This window comes from Lontra canadensis, unplaced genomic scaffold (genome assembly GCF_010015895.1).
Source record: "Lontra canadensis isolate GAN:19392208 unplaced genomic scaffold, GSC_riverotter_1.0 scaffold38, whole genome shotgun sequence".
NCBI classification, from domain to species: domain Eukaryota; kingdom Metazoa; phylum Chordata; class Mammalia; order Carnivora; family Mustelidae; genus Lontra; species Lontra canadensis.
In genome coordinates this window covers 4,529,698-4,545,146 of record NW_022631032.1, presented here as the reverse complement: position 1 = coordinate 4,545,146, position 15,449 = coordinate 4,529,698, and the positions used below count along the sequence as shown (strand labels likewise).

Genomic DNA, 15,449 nt, shown 5'->3' with positions numbered 1-15,449 from the left:
GGACTTGAGGGATGCCTGGGTGGCTCAGTCGGTTAAGCATCTGCCTTTAGCTCAGGTCATGATCCTGGGGTCCTGGGATCGAGCCCTGCCTTGGGCCCCCTGTTCAGCAGAGAACCTGCTTCTCCCTCTACTCTTCCCTGCTGCTTGTGATCTCTTGCTCTCTTTCTAATATATTAAAATCTTTTAAAAAAATTAAAAATAACTGTTACAGAAGACAGGACTTGAGTAAATGCCTTACCAATTGTAGCTGTTTATCCTGCTCTTTAGAAAAAGAAGGCAGTGTACATACTTGGTGTAACCAAAAGTCCAGGAATCCAATAGGGATATAACACACAAGGCCCTTTGCTCCAGACCCCGCATTTCAGCCTCAAAAACACTCTCACCTTTGCATGTTGGTGTTTCCTCTTCACAGAAGTCTTTATCCCTGATCTTTCCCAACATGTAAACTCTGACTCATCCTCTGATATCTAATGCAAACCTTCCAGAATAGACTTTTGCAGAATGTTTTCCTTGTCTCACCTGGAGGCGGAAGAAAATTCTTCCAGTGGACCATATGTCATCACTGTGGGCTCAGAAAATCAGGCTTAGCAGGAATTACTGAGTCCTTGATGATTTTGTCCCAAGTTTCTTTGAATAAAAGAAGCCATATTTCATAGCATGGAGTTTGAGGGGAAGACCCCCGTACTGTACCCCAGGCCTCTCCCCAACCTTATTCTCTAAAAAACCCAGCCAGAAAATTAGTTAAGTCAGGAAACAACAGATGCTGGCGAGGATGCAGAGAAAGGGAAATCCTTATGCACTGTTGGTGGGAATGCGAGCTGGTGCAGCCACTCTGGAAAACAGTATGGAGTTTTCTTGACAACTTAAAAATAGAGCTACCTACTACCCAGTAGTAATGGCACTACTGGGTATTTCCCCAAAGATACAAATGTAGTGATCTGAAGGGGCACGTGCACCCCAATGTTTATAGCAACATTGCTCACAATAGCCAAACTATGGAAAGAGCTCAGATGCCCACTGACAAATAGGTTAATAAGATGTGGTACACACACACACACACACACACACAGGAATATTACTCAGCCATCAAAAAAATGAAATCTTGCCATTTGCAACAATGTGGATGGAACTAGAAGGTATTATGCTAAGCAAAATAAGTTAATCAGAGAAAGACAGTTATCATATGATCTCATTGATACATGGAATTTAAGAAACAAATCAGAAGATCATAGGGGAAGAGACGAAAACAAGACAAAACCAGAGATGGAGACGAACCATAAGAGACTCTTTTTTTTTTTTTTAAAGATTTTATTTATTTATTTATTTGACAGAGAGAGAGAGAGCACAAGTAGACAGAGAGGCAGGCAGAGAGAGGGGGAAGCAGGCTCACCGCTGAGCAGAGAACCCGATGCGGGGCTCGATCCCAGGACCCTGAGATCACGACCTGAGCCGAAGGCAGAGGCCTAACCCACTGAGCCACCCAGGTGCCCCCATAAGAGACTCTTAATCATAGGAAACAAACTGAGGGTTGCTGGAGGGGAGGTAGGTGGGGGGATGGGGGTCACTGGGTGATGGACATTAAATTAAGGAGAGCATGTGATGTTATGAGCACTGGGTGTTATATAAGACTGATGAATCACTGACCTCTATCTCTGAAACTAATAACACATTATATGTTAATTGAATTTAAATTTTGAAAATGGAAAAAATGAAAATAAAAAAATAAAAAACCCATCCAGACCTGCTCACCTCATGAAAGTGGATCAAAGAGACCTCCCACTGGTGACATTTTGTTTTCTTAACTGAAGAATTTTTCTGTGAAAATGGATTCCTTTTTTTACTTTGGAAAATCACCATGAAATAAAACAGTGATGGGGGCACCTGGGTGGCTCAGTTAGGTGTTCAACTCTTTGATTTCGGTTCAGGTCATGCTCTCAGGGTTGAGATAGTACCCAGATCAGGCTCAGAGAAGGGCATGGGGCCTGCTTAAGATTCAACCTTTCCCTCTTCCTCTGCCCCTCCCCACTCAAAAAAAAAAAAAAAAAAAAAAAAAAAAGAAAGAAAGAAAACCTTGATTATCTGAATAGTTGTATCAAATTTTATGTACCATAATATGATACTAACACTACTTCAATACTCAGGTATTTTAGAGCCAATAAAGGGAACCATGTCTGATCTCTAAGGACTCAGTAAAAATGGCACAAATATTATGAAAGTGAAAACATTCATGTTTCTCTGGCACAAGAGCGAGGATTTGAAGAGACCAGGGAAAAGTCGAGGGGAAATTATTAGTGCAATCAAAATTAAGGATGTCAAAGGAGCCTTTGAAAGAGCTGCCTGGTCCGAGGTTGGGTTTTCTGAAAGTCAAAGGATATAGCGCCACCTACTGGCCATGAAATTTGCCCAGTTGCTGGGAAGGGTTGGGGGTCGTTTGGTTCAGGGGCAAAACTGCCCCAGAGATTTATGTCTCAAACTGTTTTGGTGTTAATGGCAACTGGAGGCCTGTCCTACTTCTCCAGAGGATGCTCAGTGCTGCACATTCCAGTCACCCCGGGGGACTTAAGCAATCCGTATGCTCAGGCTTCCCTAGACCAATGGAGTGTTCTGGGGCGCAGGCATCAGTGAGCTTTAAACCTCGGGTGACACCGATGTAGAGCTGAGACCTGCCGTTGGCTGGGCAGCATCCCATCTCCAGCTCATTTCCCCCAGTACTGACCTCAGAGAACCTTCATTCCAGTGTAGAGACCAGCAGAATAACATGTGCACATTCCTGTCCCGTCTTAGAGCCGTGATCAGAGGATGCCTCCATCAAGGTCAGAGAGACCCCTGTGTGAGAGTCCACTCCCCACTTACAAAAATAGCTTTGTGGAGATATAATGGACATACAATAAGCTGTACATATACTAACTGTACCATTGGACAAGTTTTGATGCACCTGTGAAACCATCACCACAATGAACCATCACCATGCAATGAACATACTCCTCAAGACAAAGCAGGGAGAGCCGGCTTTACGTTGCTGTTTCACAATTACTTAATATTCCATGCCAGGCATTGTCCTGGGGAGAAGGAAACCCAGACTCACCGTGTGCCACCTCCTTCCCGGGGGAAGTAGATTCAGGGTGCTGCTGGGATGGGAAGGAGGCATACCTCTCCTGCAGAGGGCTGTGGGAGAAGATTGGGAAAAGCTGGTCACAGGAGATGATGGTTTAGCTGATCAAGACAGCTGGGTGATTAGGAGACAGTTGAAGGAAAGGGCTTTTTTTTTTTTAAGTTTTTATTTATTTATTTGAGAGAGAGGGAGAGAGAGTGAGCACAAGCAGGGGGAGTGGCAGGCAGAGGGAGAAGCAGACTCCCTGCTGAGACGCGTAACTGACTGAGCCACCCAGGTGCACCTCCCCCTCAACCGAGTTTTTTAAAATAAGATTTTAGGGACGCCTGGGTGGCTCAGTTGGTTAAGCTGCTGCCTTTGGCTCAGGTCATGATCCCAGGGTCCTGGGATCGAGTCCCACATTGGGCTCCTTGCTTAGCAGGGAGTCTGCTTCTCTCTCTGCTTCTGCCTGCTTGTGTGCGCACGCTCTCTGACAAATAACTAAAATCTTAAAAAAAAAAAAAAAAGATTTTAAGGAAAGGGCTTTCCCAGTGCAGGGAACAGCATGAATGGAGAAATGGAGTTATGAAGAGGAGGTGTGTTTGCAGGACAGCAGGTTCTGGTGGCGTGGGGAGATTCAGCAAAGCTGGAGCAGTTGGTGGTGGCAGCCCGGTCACCAGGAGACATGAGCCACAAGAGTCTGCCTCAGTTCTGTGAGCTTTGTTCTCTCGGTGGAGAAGCCCTGAAAGCCTCAAGCAAGGAAGCATCGTGACCAAATTCTCATCTTAGAAAGTTTGCTCTGACAGCCCTCCAAGGCTGGCGGACAGTAAGTGTGGAAAACTTCGAGAAGTTCCCAATGAGCAGAAACAAATGAATTGTGGGTCATATTATGTAAGACTCAAAAGCAACTTTGAATGTGAACGTCATTTCATGAACATTACACATGTATTTAGAGAATTCCTTCTATTTAAACAATAGCAACGAGAGTCTGTGAAAAATGGGGGATACTCTGGTCATGAAGTCAGAATTCATATGGCCCGGGACATTTGCAAAGTGATGGAAACTGGCATGCCGAGGTCCAGTACGCCACAAGGAAGGGGGGACTCTTTAGAAGAGAGGTTCAAACAGCCTACTTCTAACAATGAATCCAGAATGATCTTCAAAAATGTAGGGGTACCTGGGTGGTTCAGCCGGTTAACTGTCCACCTTCAGCTCAGGTCATGATCCCCAAGTCTACTTTTTCCATTCCCTTCCTCCTATGTTCACACACTCTCTCTCAAGGTTTGTGTGGGTTAAAGTCTCTGCCTTCGGCTCAGGTCATGATCTCAGAGTCCTGGGATCCGGCCCTGCGTCAGGCTCTCTGCTCGGTGGGGAGCCTGCTTCCCTTCCTCTCTCTCTCTGCCTGCCTCTCTGCCTACTTGTGATCTCTGTCTGTCAGATAAATAAAATCTTGGGGGAAAAAATCATCCTTAAATGTAGAGGTAACATGCAGGTCAGGAATAAAGTCTGTGATGGCATGTTACAAGGTTAGCCAATCTGGGACTTCTGGGTGGCTCGGTCAGTTAAGTCTGCCTTTGGTTCAGGTCATGTCCTGGGATTTAGCCCTGTCAGGCTCCCTGCTCAGTGGGGAGCCTGTTTCTCCCTCTCCTCCCAGTTCATGCTTTCTCTGTCTTTCTCAAATAAATAAATAAAATATATTTTTAAAAAAGGTCAACCAGGGGCGCCTGGGTGGCTCAGTGGGTTAAGCCTCTGCCTTCGGCTCAGGTCATGATCCCAGGGTCCTGGGATTGAGCCCCACATCGGGCTTTCTGCTCTGCAGGGAGCCTGTTTCCTCCTCTCTCTCTCTCTCTGCCTGCCTCTCTGCCTACTTGTGATGTCTGTCAAATAAATAAATAAATAAAATAAAAAATAAAAATAAATAAAAATAAAAAAGGTCAACCATTTTGGGGCACCTGGGTGGCTGGTGTAGGTTAAAGCCTCTGTCTTCAGCTCAGGTCATGATCCCAGGGTCCTGGGATCGAGCCCCTCATCGGGCTCTCTGCTCAGCAGGGAGCCTGCTTCCTCCTTTCTCTCTGCCTGCTTCTCTGTGATCTCCTTCTGTCAAATAAATAAATAAAATCTTAAAAAAAAAAAGGTCAACCATTTTAAGTTACATCTACATTACTTCTGTTGCTATGACCTGATGAATATCTAATATCTTTATAGGTATTAAGAGCTCCTAAGGGTGTTTCTTTAATCCCATTTACCCCCTAGCCTTGTGAACACAAGAGTAAACCCAAGTGGTGTCGGTGAGGATGCTTTCAGCTCCACACAGTGGACCAACAGTAAACTCCAGATACTTCAGGCATGGTCTGATCAGGGCTCCTGCCCCATTTTTCCATGGTTCTCTTAGCTCTGCTAAGAGAATGTCAGCTCAGCGAAACTGAAGCAGTCCAAGGCCTCATATCCTTAAGCCCACTTTGTCAAGAGAACAAAGAGTTTCTCTTTCTCCAAGCCTCCTAGTAAAATCTAAGCTTTATTCTTTTAAGATTTTCTTTATTTGACAGAGAGAGAGAGATCACAAGTAGGCAGAGCAGCAGGTAGAGGGAGATGGAGAAGCAGGCTCCCCACCAAGCAGGAAGCCTGATGCAGGACTCAATTCCAGGAACGAACCCGGGACCACAACCGGAGCTGAAAGCAGATGCCCAACCGACCGAGTCACCCAGGTGTCCTAGGCTTTATTCTAACTGAATCCACTTATGCCATGTGCTCACTAAACCCATCAACAACAGGGGAAATGGGGTTCCAATGATTGGCTTGGGCCCTTGGAACTGGGGGTCAGAATGGTCCCACCCAAAATGCTTGGCAGCTTCATAATGGGAGAGAAGTAGGATGTTCCTGGGACAGCAGCCAGAAACATCTACTACACGATTAAAAAATTACCCTGGGTGGTCTAACAAGGGCTGCAGATATCAGTCAGTCTGGTTTGCCACGTGTCATGTCTGTTTTTGGAAGTGAGCCTAGAGGCACCAGGGTGGCTCATTCGGTTGAGTGTCAGGCTCTTGATTTCAGCTCAGGTTAGGACCTCAGGGTTAGTGCGATCAAGCCCCATGTTGGCTCCCTGCCGAGCGTGGAGGATGACTGAGATTCTCTCTCCCTCTCCCTTGGCACCTTCTAACCTCTCTAAAGGTAAATGTGAATTTTTTTTTTTTTAAGTTAAAGGAAAGAAAGGAAGGAAGGAAGGAAGGAAGGAAGGAAGGAAAGAAGGAAGGAAGAGAGGGAGGGAGGGAGGGAGGGAAGGAGGAAGGAAGGAAGGAAGGACAAACTCACTGCTCTGTGGGCCCAAACACAAGGAAGGACACCATCTGCCAAAGACACTTTATTCATTACCTCTTACAGTTAATAGTAAGAACAAATAGTAAGAACAAATACTAATAGCAAATAAAAATAATTTGTAAGAGGACCAGACATTAGATACAAACAAGGACACTATTAACATTAAAGAAAGCGTGCGCTGGCTGTGGCTGTGTGCACGCTGGTGGCCACAGAGGAGGCCAAGGCCTCCACGAAGGAGCTCTGGAGTCTACGTCCCAAGGCCGGACATCCGGAGCCTGAGCAGAAGCCCCCTCTTTCCCCATCAGCCAAACAGAATCTGCAATTTCAAAGTGTCTTCCAGCTCTCGCTCCTGGCGTGTTCTCTTCACACTTGCTTAGGCTCCAAGTTGTGGGCAGGACGTGAATCGGAGGAAATGTCCATTCGCTCATCAAGGAGGGGGATCTGAGGACCAAGGTGGACCCCATGTGCACTGTCCTGTACTCAACCTCCCAGCCCAGCTTCTTTCTGCCTCTGCTCCTCCTACTCCTGGCTACGGTTTTTATTTTTGTTTTTTCCTCCTCTGTCTCTTCCAGTTCCTGGCATTTCAGAAACTCTAGAATGTACTCCATGGTGGGCAGTTCTAGTCCGGGCCTTCTAATTAACATCAAAAAGATCCTGCCCTCCTGGGCAGGCTGAGAGACATGTCTTTTTTTCTGTGTCCTTGGTGTGAGGCCAGGTCACAAGTTCCTGGGAGGGCAAGGGTGATGAAATGCCTACACTGGAGGGAAGGAAGTAGCATCCTATCTTAGTAGAGAATGAGCCCGAGAACCTTAAAAGATGGTATTTCTTCCCACACCCTGGGACCTCCATAGCTGACGCCTAAGAGTCGCTCAGAATTAGGTCACAGATCTGCAGGTGATCAACTCAAAGCCACATTCTCCCGGGAGTCAACAATCCTGGGGGCTTTCCTCTAGATTGGAAATGGTTATCGTTGCCCCAGCAGGGAAAAAAACCCAAACTAACCATGGTACTGATGGGACAAAATCATCCATCTTACAAGTACTAATAGCATCTATGTGCATTTAGTTTGATAGGTACGTAGCAAACAAGCTGCATCCGTTGAAAACAGTCACAACTTCCATCCAGAGAGGCTGGGTGCTGGGTGGCAGAGGAATTCCGAAGGCCGGATCTTCATGGCTGCTCGCTTCTTCATTAGTCTTTTAAACACTCTAAACAAAAGCTCAGACACGGGGTCGAGGGCCATGGAGGGTCCCCAGTTGTTACCATTCTAGACAAAAAGAGAGAAAGAGAGAGATGGGGAAAGAAACAAAACAAAACTCTTAGAATAGAAGTACTACAACAGATCTATCTGAGAAAGAGCAGATTAACCACTCGTACCATTACTTCGAGTAACACTGTTTGAATACTATTTTTTATTTTTATTTTTTTTAAAGATTTATTTATTTATTTATTTGACAGAGAGAGAGATCACAACTAGACAGAGAGGCAGGCAGAGAGAGAGAGAGGGAAGCAGGCTCCCTGCTGAGCAGAGAGCCTGATGCAGGACTCGATCCCAGGACCCTGAGATCATGACCTGAGCCAAAGGCAGCGGCTTAACCCACTGAGCCACCCAGGCGCCCTGAATACTATTTTTAAAATTAGAACCATCACTGTTCTAGGTTCTCTGTCCACAGTAGCTTATCTGATTTTTATCCTAGGAGATAAAAATCCTTATGTCCATGTTACAGATGAGAAAACAAACCCAGAGAAGTAAATCACTTATCCAAGATCACACAGCTGATGCAAGTTAACAGAAGGGGCAAGGTGTCAAACCCACGCTCTAAATCCCATGCTTATTTTCGCCTCTAAGGCGTTCTCTTTAGAGAGCATGCTTGATGTGAAGGCTCCCCCATAAGGAGGAAGGGAGGTTTGTAAGGAGTCTGCCGGTTAAGGTTCCCCTTGGGTGGGGCCAGCAGGCACTCCCACAGAACTTGGGCTCTTGGCTGTTGAGGACTAGACCACGTGTCTGGCCCAACATGGCACGCCTCGTGTGAGTGAACCCCTTGTACCCACATGAAACTAATGACTTCTACGACTAAAGAAAACTTCATGTGCAAAATAAATCATGGGGGGCGCCTGAGTGGCTCAGTGGGTTAAAGCCTCTGCCTTCGGCTCAGGTCATGATCTCAGGGTCCTGGGATGGAGCCCCACATTGGACTCTCTGCTCAGTGGGGAGCGTGCTTCCTCCTCTCTCTCTGCCTGCCTCTCTGCCTGCTTGTGATCTCTGTGTGTCAAATAAATAAATAAAATCTTTAAAAAATAAATCATGGGTTTTCAAAACAGAAACAAGGCAGGTTTTCCCAGAACGGTCATAGCGACTTGAGAGCCTCAGCGGGCGGTGTGCTCACCCAGGGAAGTCTGCAGAAGAGAAATGTGCACAGAAAATGCGGAGCCCCTGCCCCCTTCCTCAGCCCCCTCTGCCGCCCTCCAGCTGCCTTCACCTCCTCCACCCTCTTTATTTTTCAACTCTTCTGGAAGTTAGGCTTTCCCCCACCCCTCCCTCTCTCCCCTCCTCCCCTGTTCTTGCTTCTTTAGGAAGTAATTTCTCCCCTTGCTGCTCTTCTTTTAACCTCTCTCTTCTCTGGTCCCTTTTTCCTCTCTCCCCACAACTTCCCTCCTTCTAGCTCAGTTCCCTTGGCTCCCTTCCCCATCAAAGTTGCTTCTTAAAGATTCATTCAGACCACAGTAAGCAAGGCCAGGACAACTATCCAATACAAATCTAATGAACACAAGCTATGCTCCTTGAAAGTCCTCCCAAGGGAAATAAAACAGCACCAGCCCCACTTGCCTTATCTTTGTAGAAACTGACTGGGTTATGCCTTGAGGTCTGGCAGGGCGGGGGGGGGGGGGGGGGGGGGGGGGGGGGGGGGTGGGGAGAAAGGAGAGATCTGCCTTGACATGGGCAGGCTAGAAGGATGGGACAGAACCCTGTTTACATCCAACAGTTCTTCCCTGACCTGGGTCCTAGATCCTCAAACAGCTTGGAAATTGTCATCACAATGACTGGAGTCCTATCCGGAAAAGTTTATAAAGTAAAGGGACCTTAAGGGCATCTAAATTATTTTTCTTTTTTATAGCTGAGGACATAGAAGGCCAGGAAAATTAAGTGATGTGTCTACAAGTCACGTAGATGGTCAGTGTAGGGGACCGAGTGGTGGCCACTTAACGATAAGAGGGAGTAAAAAAACAAAAACAAAAACAAAAACACAAAAACAAGAGGAGGGGGCATTCTCTGATCTTTCCTTTTTGATCAGAAAGCAAAAACAAACAAACAAAAACCCTGCGGCCAGGACATGAAGATACAATGGCCTGGTCCCTGTCCCTGCTCTGCCCTGGGCATTCCACTCCCTCTCCAGCCCACTGACTCACCTAGTAGTCAGGGCAAGGCTCGCTTCTCTGGCGCGCGTAGGGATTCTGTGGCTGACCAGGGACATTTGCCCTGACTTTAGGGAAGATGCTCCCATTTGCTCCGGGATTGCTGAAGCCTGTCGTCGTCTGCTGCAGTCTCAGATTTTGACAGTCGTTCTCAATCAAATTCTCTTCTTCAATATTCTTGTTTTTGTTCTTTGAGCTATAAAGGGTGACAAGAATTAGGATTTGACAATGGCAGAAAGTTCCTTAAAGCAAATGTTAGTATTCTTTTTAAAAATGTTTTTTCAAATTTTGAAATAATCTCAAATTTACATATAAGGTACACACCAAAAATTATACAGAGCTTCCATGGGCCCCCACCCAGATTCCCCAACTGTTACCATTTCTGCAGCATTAAGAATAAGTGCTTATACCTGACACCCCACTACCCATAATGCTTCACTACTTTGTTCACTGTACATTCCCTAAGTTTTAAGACAGTCTCCTCAAAAGCTCTCTGTAACCATTAAAACCAGAATGTTAACACTGATCCAACACTGCCATCCAGTTCGGTTGGTCTCATGCAAATTTTGTTATAATAATGATGACCACAGGGCACTCCCAGGATGACTGTCTCTTACCAGAAATGTCGTAAGGGAAGACCCACTCACCCTGTGAACCCGGGAGCCAGCCCAGCTTATGGAAGAATTCCCGCCCTTTGGGAACACTCCTGTCTAACCAAGGAAAGGAGAGGAGGAGAGAAGCTTCATTCCCCCTGGAATGGGCAAGCAATTAATAATTCTTGATGTGTTCCCAGGAACCATGAACCGGAGGCTGAACTAGGGGCCAGCCTCACTCTGCAGCAGGAAGCAGGAGCTGAGAAACATAGCCGTCGTGGGGTCACAAGGTTCCACAAACGGCCCCTGAGGATGCTGGAGACCCAAGACAGTTAGGCAATCCTCCTATGAAAGGAGGAGACAGCCTTGCTCCAGAACAGAATGTTCTGGCCATCTTCCTAGAAAAGGGAAAGTCACACTTCTGGTTCCCAGCTTTGCGTCCTTGTAATAAAGGCTTTGGGGAAGAGTTAATATCAAACTGGACTAATAAAAAAGAAACAATATCTATTTATCCTCTCACATTATCGTGCAAAAATACCTCTTTTGCCAAAATATAAGGTATGAACGAAGTGTCACCCACAAGCAGCTTGTTTTTACCAAAGTGCATCCCCACTTGGCACATTTCGAATGGAATAGAGATAACAGTGTTCTCTCTGCCAGTTAATGCAGGGAAATTTATCTAAATATTTGTTGAATAAATGAAAGGACTCTACTCAAGTTCTTCCGAAGAGCACTTAAGGCACCTGAGAAATGGCTTTGCAGAGAGAACAAGGCACGGGGCTCAGCTGAAGCCCAGGTCGGGCCCCCTGCCACAGGGTACTGGGCCCAGGGCCTTGACGAATGATCCTTGACAACATGAGTGTGGCTGAAAACTACTAACGGAGAGTTTCAGGGCCATCAGAAAATGGTTGTTATGTCACATTATAAAATTAAGTAAAAATAGACCTTGTTAAGCTGTTTAACAATGTATTTTTTTTAACACAAAGGGTGGGGCACCTGAGTGGCTTAGTTGGTTAAATGTCTGACTCTCGGTTTCAGCTCAGGTAATGATCTCAGGGTTGTGATACTGAGCCCTGAGTCGAGCTCCACGCTCTTGGTATTCTTCCTTCTGTCTTCCCTCCCACCCCTGGCACATGCTTGTCTCTCTCTAAAAACAAACAAACAAAACCCACACAAAGGACACAAAATTATGTCTATAATACCATTTGAGGGGAGCCTGGGTGGCTCAGTCATTAAGTATCTGCCTTCAGCTCAGGTCATGATCCCAGGGTCCTGGGATCGAGCCCCGCATTGGGCTCCCTGCTCAGCGGGGAGCCTGCTTCTCTCTCTCCCACTCCCCCGTGTCCCCTCTCTCACTGTGTCTCCCTTTGTCAAATAAATAAAATCTTAAAAAAAATAAAAGGAAAAAAATCATTTGAAAAGAAAAAATCTGGAAAGATATGCCAAAATATTAGTTGTCTCAGGGTAGTTAGGTTCTGAGTGATTTTTTAATTGTGCTCCTTTACACATTTTTCTGTTCTCTTCAGTAATCACGTATGGCTTCCATAAGCCAAAGCAAATGAAGGTAAGAGAGAGAGCCAACAGTATTAGAAAGGTTTTGCCTTATCTCCTTCTTTTGCCCCAGCAAGATGATATGTTTAGAACCCTGAGCATGATGCTGGTGGTGATGTGCCCTAGGGAAAGGGATGGGTTCCCTCCGTACCTTGCTAAGACAATCAGTGCGATCACCAGGCAGAGAATGAGGGCGCCGCCAATGCTGCCCACGACAGTGAGGATCAGCTGAAATTCTGAAAAGGAAAAGCAAAGAGTAGGCACAGCCTCCCACAAGCAACCCCCATTGGGTACTGCACAGATCCCTGTGCTCCCAAGCAGTTCCCACCCCCACCAGGGTCAGCTTGGGTGGCAGGCTGGGGGAGGGGTGGCTCATCTCCTTTAGCACCATCCCCACAAGTGTGTCCTTAGAACCCAATCAAAGAGGCTTCCTTGTCACATAAAAGAAGACCATAGACACAGAGGCAGCCACGGTCTGGGGGCAGGGCCTTCCTGGGCTCTGTGGAGATGAGATCTCAACAGAGGGATGCATCCCTTCCTAAGCTCTGCTGCCTCTGGCTGCCCACACGAGCCTCGAGTCTCGAGTCTCATCTTGCTGATAAGCAGGGGTAATGAGGCTAGAGTTACATTTTGTCACTAACAGAGGCTGGCTAGAATCAGTGGGGGGAGGGCTCATGGCTACCTGTATCCTCTCACACTATCGAGCATGGTAAATGTGGCTATGAGGTGGCCTGAGTACATGGCAGATTTCATTTCAAACACACGGTATAAGAGAAAAAAAAAACTGTTATGTAACTCTTACAATGATGACATGTTGAAAAATATTTTTGATACATGAAGTGAAATGTTATTAAAATCAGGTTCACTTATTTCTTTTTAAGAAATGTACTTAGAGTTTCTACAACTTGAAATTAAATATGAGGCTCCATTACATTTCTATTGGACAGAGCTGATCTAGAACACTCTGTCTCTTTCTGCTTCGTGACTGCCATATATGCCACCTCCAACCTGGATTCCTGGGGGTGCAGTCCAAGTCTGGAAAGGACCTCAAAGGTCATTTGGTCCAACCTCTCATCTTGTAGGTATGCACACCGGAAGCCCAAAAGGAAGAGAAATCTTAGCAAACCCAGCCTTGCAACAAAATACAGTAGAAATTGAGAGCACTTTCACCACCAACTCTGTGGCTGGCTGAGAGGCCAACAGTAATGTTTCCTCCATCTTGGATCATCTATCTTTAGTTCATTATATAAAATTTAAAATATACTATAATAAAAAATATAAAGTTAGTATTGTCCCAATCCTGTGGGGGTGGAGTGTGGGACAGAATGAAGCAACTGCACTGGCAACAACATATCACAAGCTAATAAACAGCGTGGGGACAAAAAGACTTGAGTATTTAAAGGGTTTTTAGTCCTGCTCTCCTATGACCACAAACATTTTTGGAATATACTTGTCTTTTATCCTTGCTAGTAAGAGAAAATGAATAGAATGACGGACGCCCTCCTCTGCTCTGGCCAAGTCCAGAGCCCACCTCTTGGGCTGGGTTCTGCTATCTGCTTTAACAGGGGGCTGCTGCCCATGACCGCAAGGTAGGCATGGGCTGGCATGACGCAGAACAGAGACTGCAGGCAGATTTCCTAGCTCTTTTTGAAGGGAACCAGAGACTTTGAATCCTGGGCAGAATTCTGAATGTGTTCCCTATTTCTCAGAAGCTTAATAACAAAGCAAAACTTTTATACTCACGGTCTTCACAGCGAACTCCACTGTAACCAAACGCGCACCTAAGATACAAGAATGGAAACCACGGTATAGAGTCTCTGTGGGGAACACATCAGAGTTCCCACCCAACTGCCATGCCTTCCTTTCCATCTGCCTTTCATTCTACCTGCTCCCCCTTCTCCTTCTCCTCTTCCGCTTCCTTTCCTTGTCCTCCCACTCCTCCAGGTGAGCACCTTCCATGGAGCTCTGGAAGGCAGAAAAGGGGACACAGTTCCAAGTGGTCCTATTTCCTACTGACAGAACCCTCCATCCTCTGAGCTTCAGGGAGATCCAGCAATTCAAACTAAGCTGAAGCCCAGAGGCACAGAGCATCGTGGGTCCCCTTGGGGGCAAGGCCACATGGCTCTGCCACTCAGCTGCTGCCCTGGAAGCTGGGGCTTGTTACTGACATTCTCTGAGCTTCACTTTGCTCTCTGGCAAATGGGAGATGAATTTGTTCCTGACAGTGTTGCTGTGTGATGCGTATTACCTAGCACGGTTCCAGCACCCAGAGAATGTTCTAGAACTGTTGATGCCGATAACGATTATAGGATGGTGCTCTTACACCTACCAACGTATGGCAGCACTCCAACCCATGCATATGCTATACATTCCATCCCTTGTGTCTAGCTCTTGTTGTGGGAAGATGAGAAAGGAGTGACTTCTCTTACTCTTGACAGATCCCACCATCACTCTCCTTGTAGCCTGGCAGGCACACGCATTCAGGCTTCCCAGTGTTCTTGTTCACTAAGCATTGCTTATTGTGGTCTGCATTGCAAGTGTCGGGACACCTGACAGCAGAAGCTTCAAAAGAAAATTTCTGAGTTATTTTCAGAAACAACCCCTTTGACCCCCAAAATGCTATGCCACAGAACATGATTTTTTAATACTGTTTTTCCTGGGTAAAGCAAGGTGCTCCCTGGCTGCGTACCCAAACGGTCCTTGTAAGAAGCATATGAGCTGCCTCACCAGGTCCGTGTGTCTAAAGCCCATCTCCACACCCCTCAGACTCTGGAACGCACATGGAAACGTGAGCAGTAAAGCTCGTATTTTGCAAATGCAAAAGGAGAGAACACATGGGTTGCGAAGAACACTTACAAGCAAGTGGAACACTCACCCACACACACAGGGACCTGGGCATTAGGTCTTTCCATCCCCTGCTTGCATTTACACAGCAAACTATTGTTACAGTTGTCTTGCTCGTTCTCTGGTTCACAACCGTAATAATCACACAGACTTCGAGCTGAGAGGCAGAGACAATTCCAAAATATGGTCAGCAAGACAATAGGGAGGGGAATTACGGCAGGGCAATAAATAAATGGTGGTTGTTTCAGGCCACTAAGCTAAGGGGTGCTTTGTAACACAGCAAAAGTGAATTGTCCCAGCTGTGCTGGGGGCTGATGAGTCAGCCTGAAGGGGAAACAGGGCAAGGAAGGCTTTCTGGGATCATCTGGGATCAAGTTATACCAAGCTACAACTTGGTATAAAGCCTTCTTGTTTCTCCTTTCTTCTTGCCTTCCAAAGAGAGAAGCAAACTAACTGGTCAGTGTGATGACTTGGGTTGGGGGGCGGCTGGAAAGGATAGAACCAAGCAAAGGAAGACAGGGAGGAAGAATGACTAGTTAACTGGAACAGGGCCCATCTGTGGATTCAAGTCTCCTGCTTTTCTTCCACCCCTCTTCTCACAGAGAATAGAAATGTTTACAAAAAGTGGGTCTTCAAGGGAC

The 15,449-nt window shown here is 46.4% G+C and overlaps 1 protein-coding gene across 1 annotated transcript in view; it reads right to left on the bottom strand.

Annotated features, from left to right (window-relative positions):
- Positions 1–7,632: 7,632 nt before the first annotated feature.
- The window catches only part of MUC13 (mucin 13, cell surface associated), a 30,217-nt gene continuing 22,400 nt past the window's right edge, over positions 7,633–15,449 (bottom strand). Inside the window, exons 9-14 of the mRNA XM_032869778.1 lie at positions 14,840–14,965; positions 14,394–14,526; positions 13,708–13,745; positions 12,116–12,200; positions 9,815–10,016; positions 7,633–7,673 (exon numbers count right to left, since the gene is read on the bottom strand). Coding sequence (XP_032725669.1) covers positions 9,815–10,016; positions 12,116–12,200; positions 13,708–13,745; positions 14,394–14,526; positions 14,840–14,965 — 584 coding nt within the window. The 3' untranslated portion in view covers positions 7,633–7,673. The remainder of the gene's footprint in view (positions 7,674–9,814; positions 10,017–12,115; positions 12,201–13,707; positions 13,746–14,393; positions 14,527–14,839; positions 14,966–15,449) is intronic.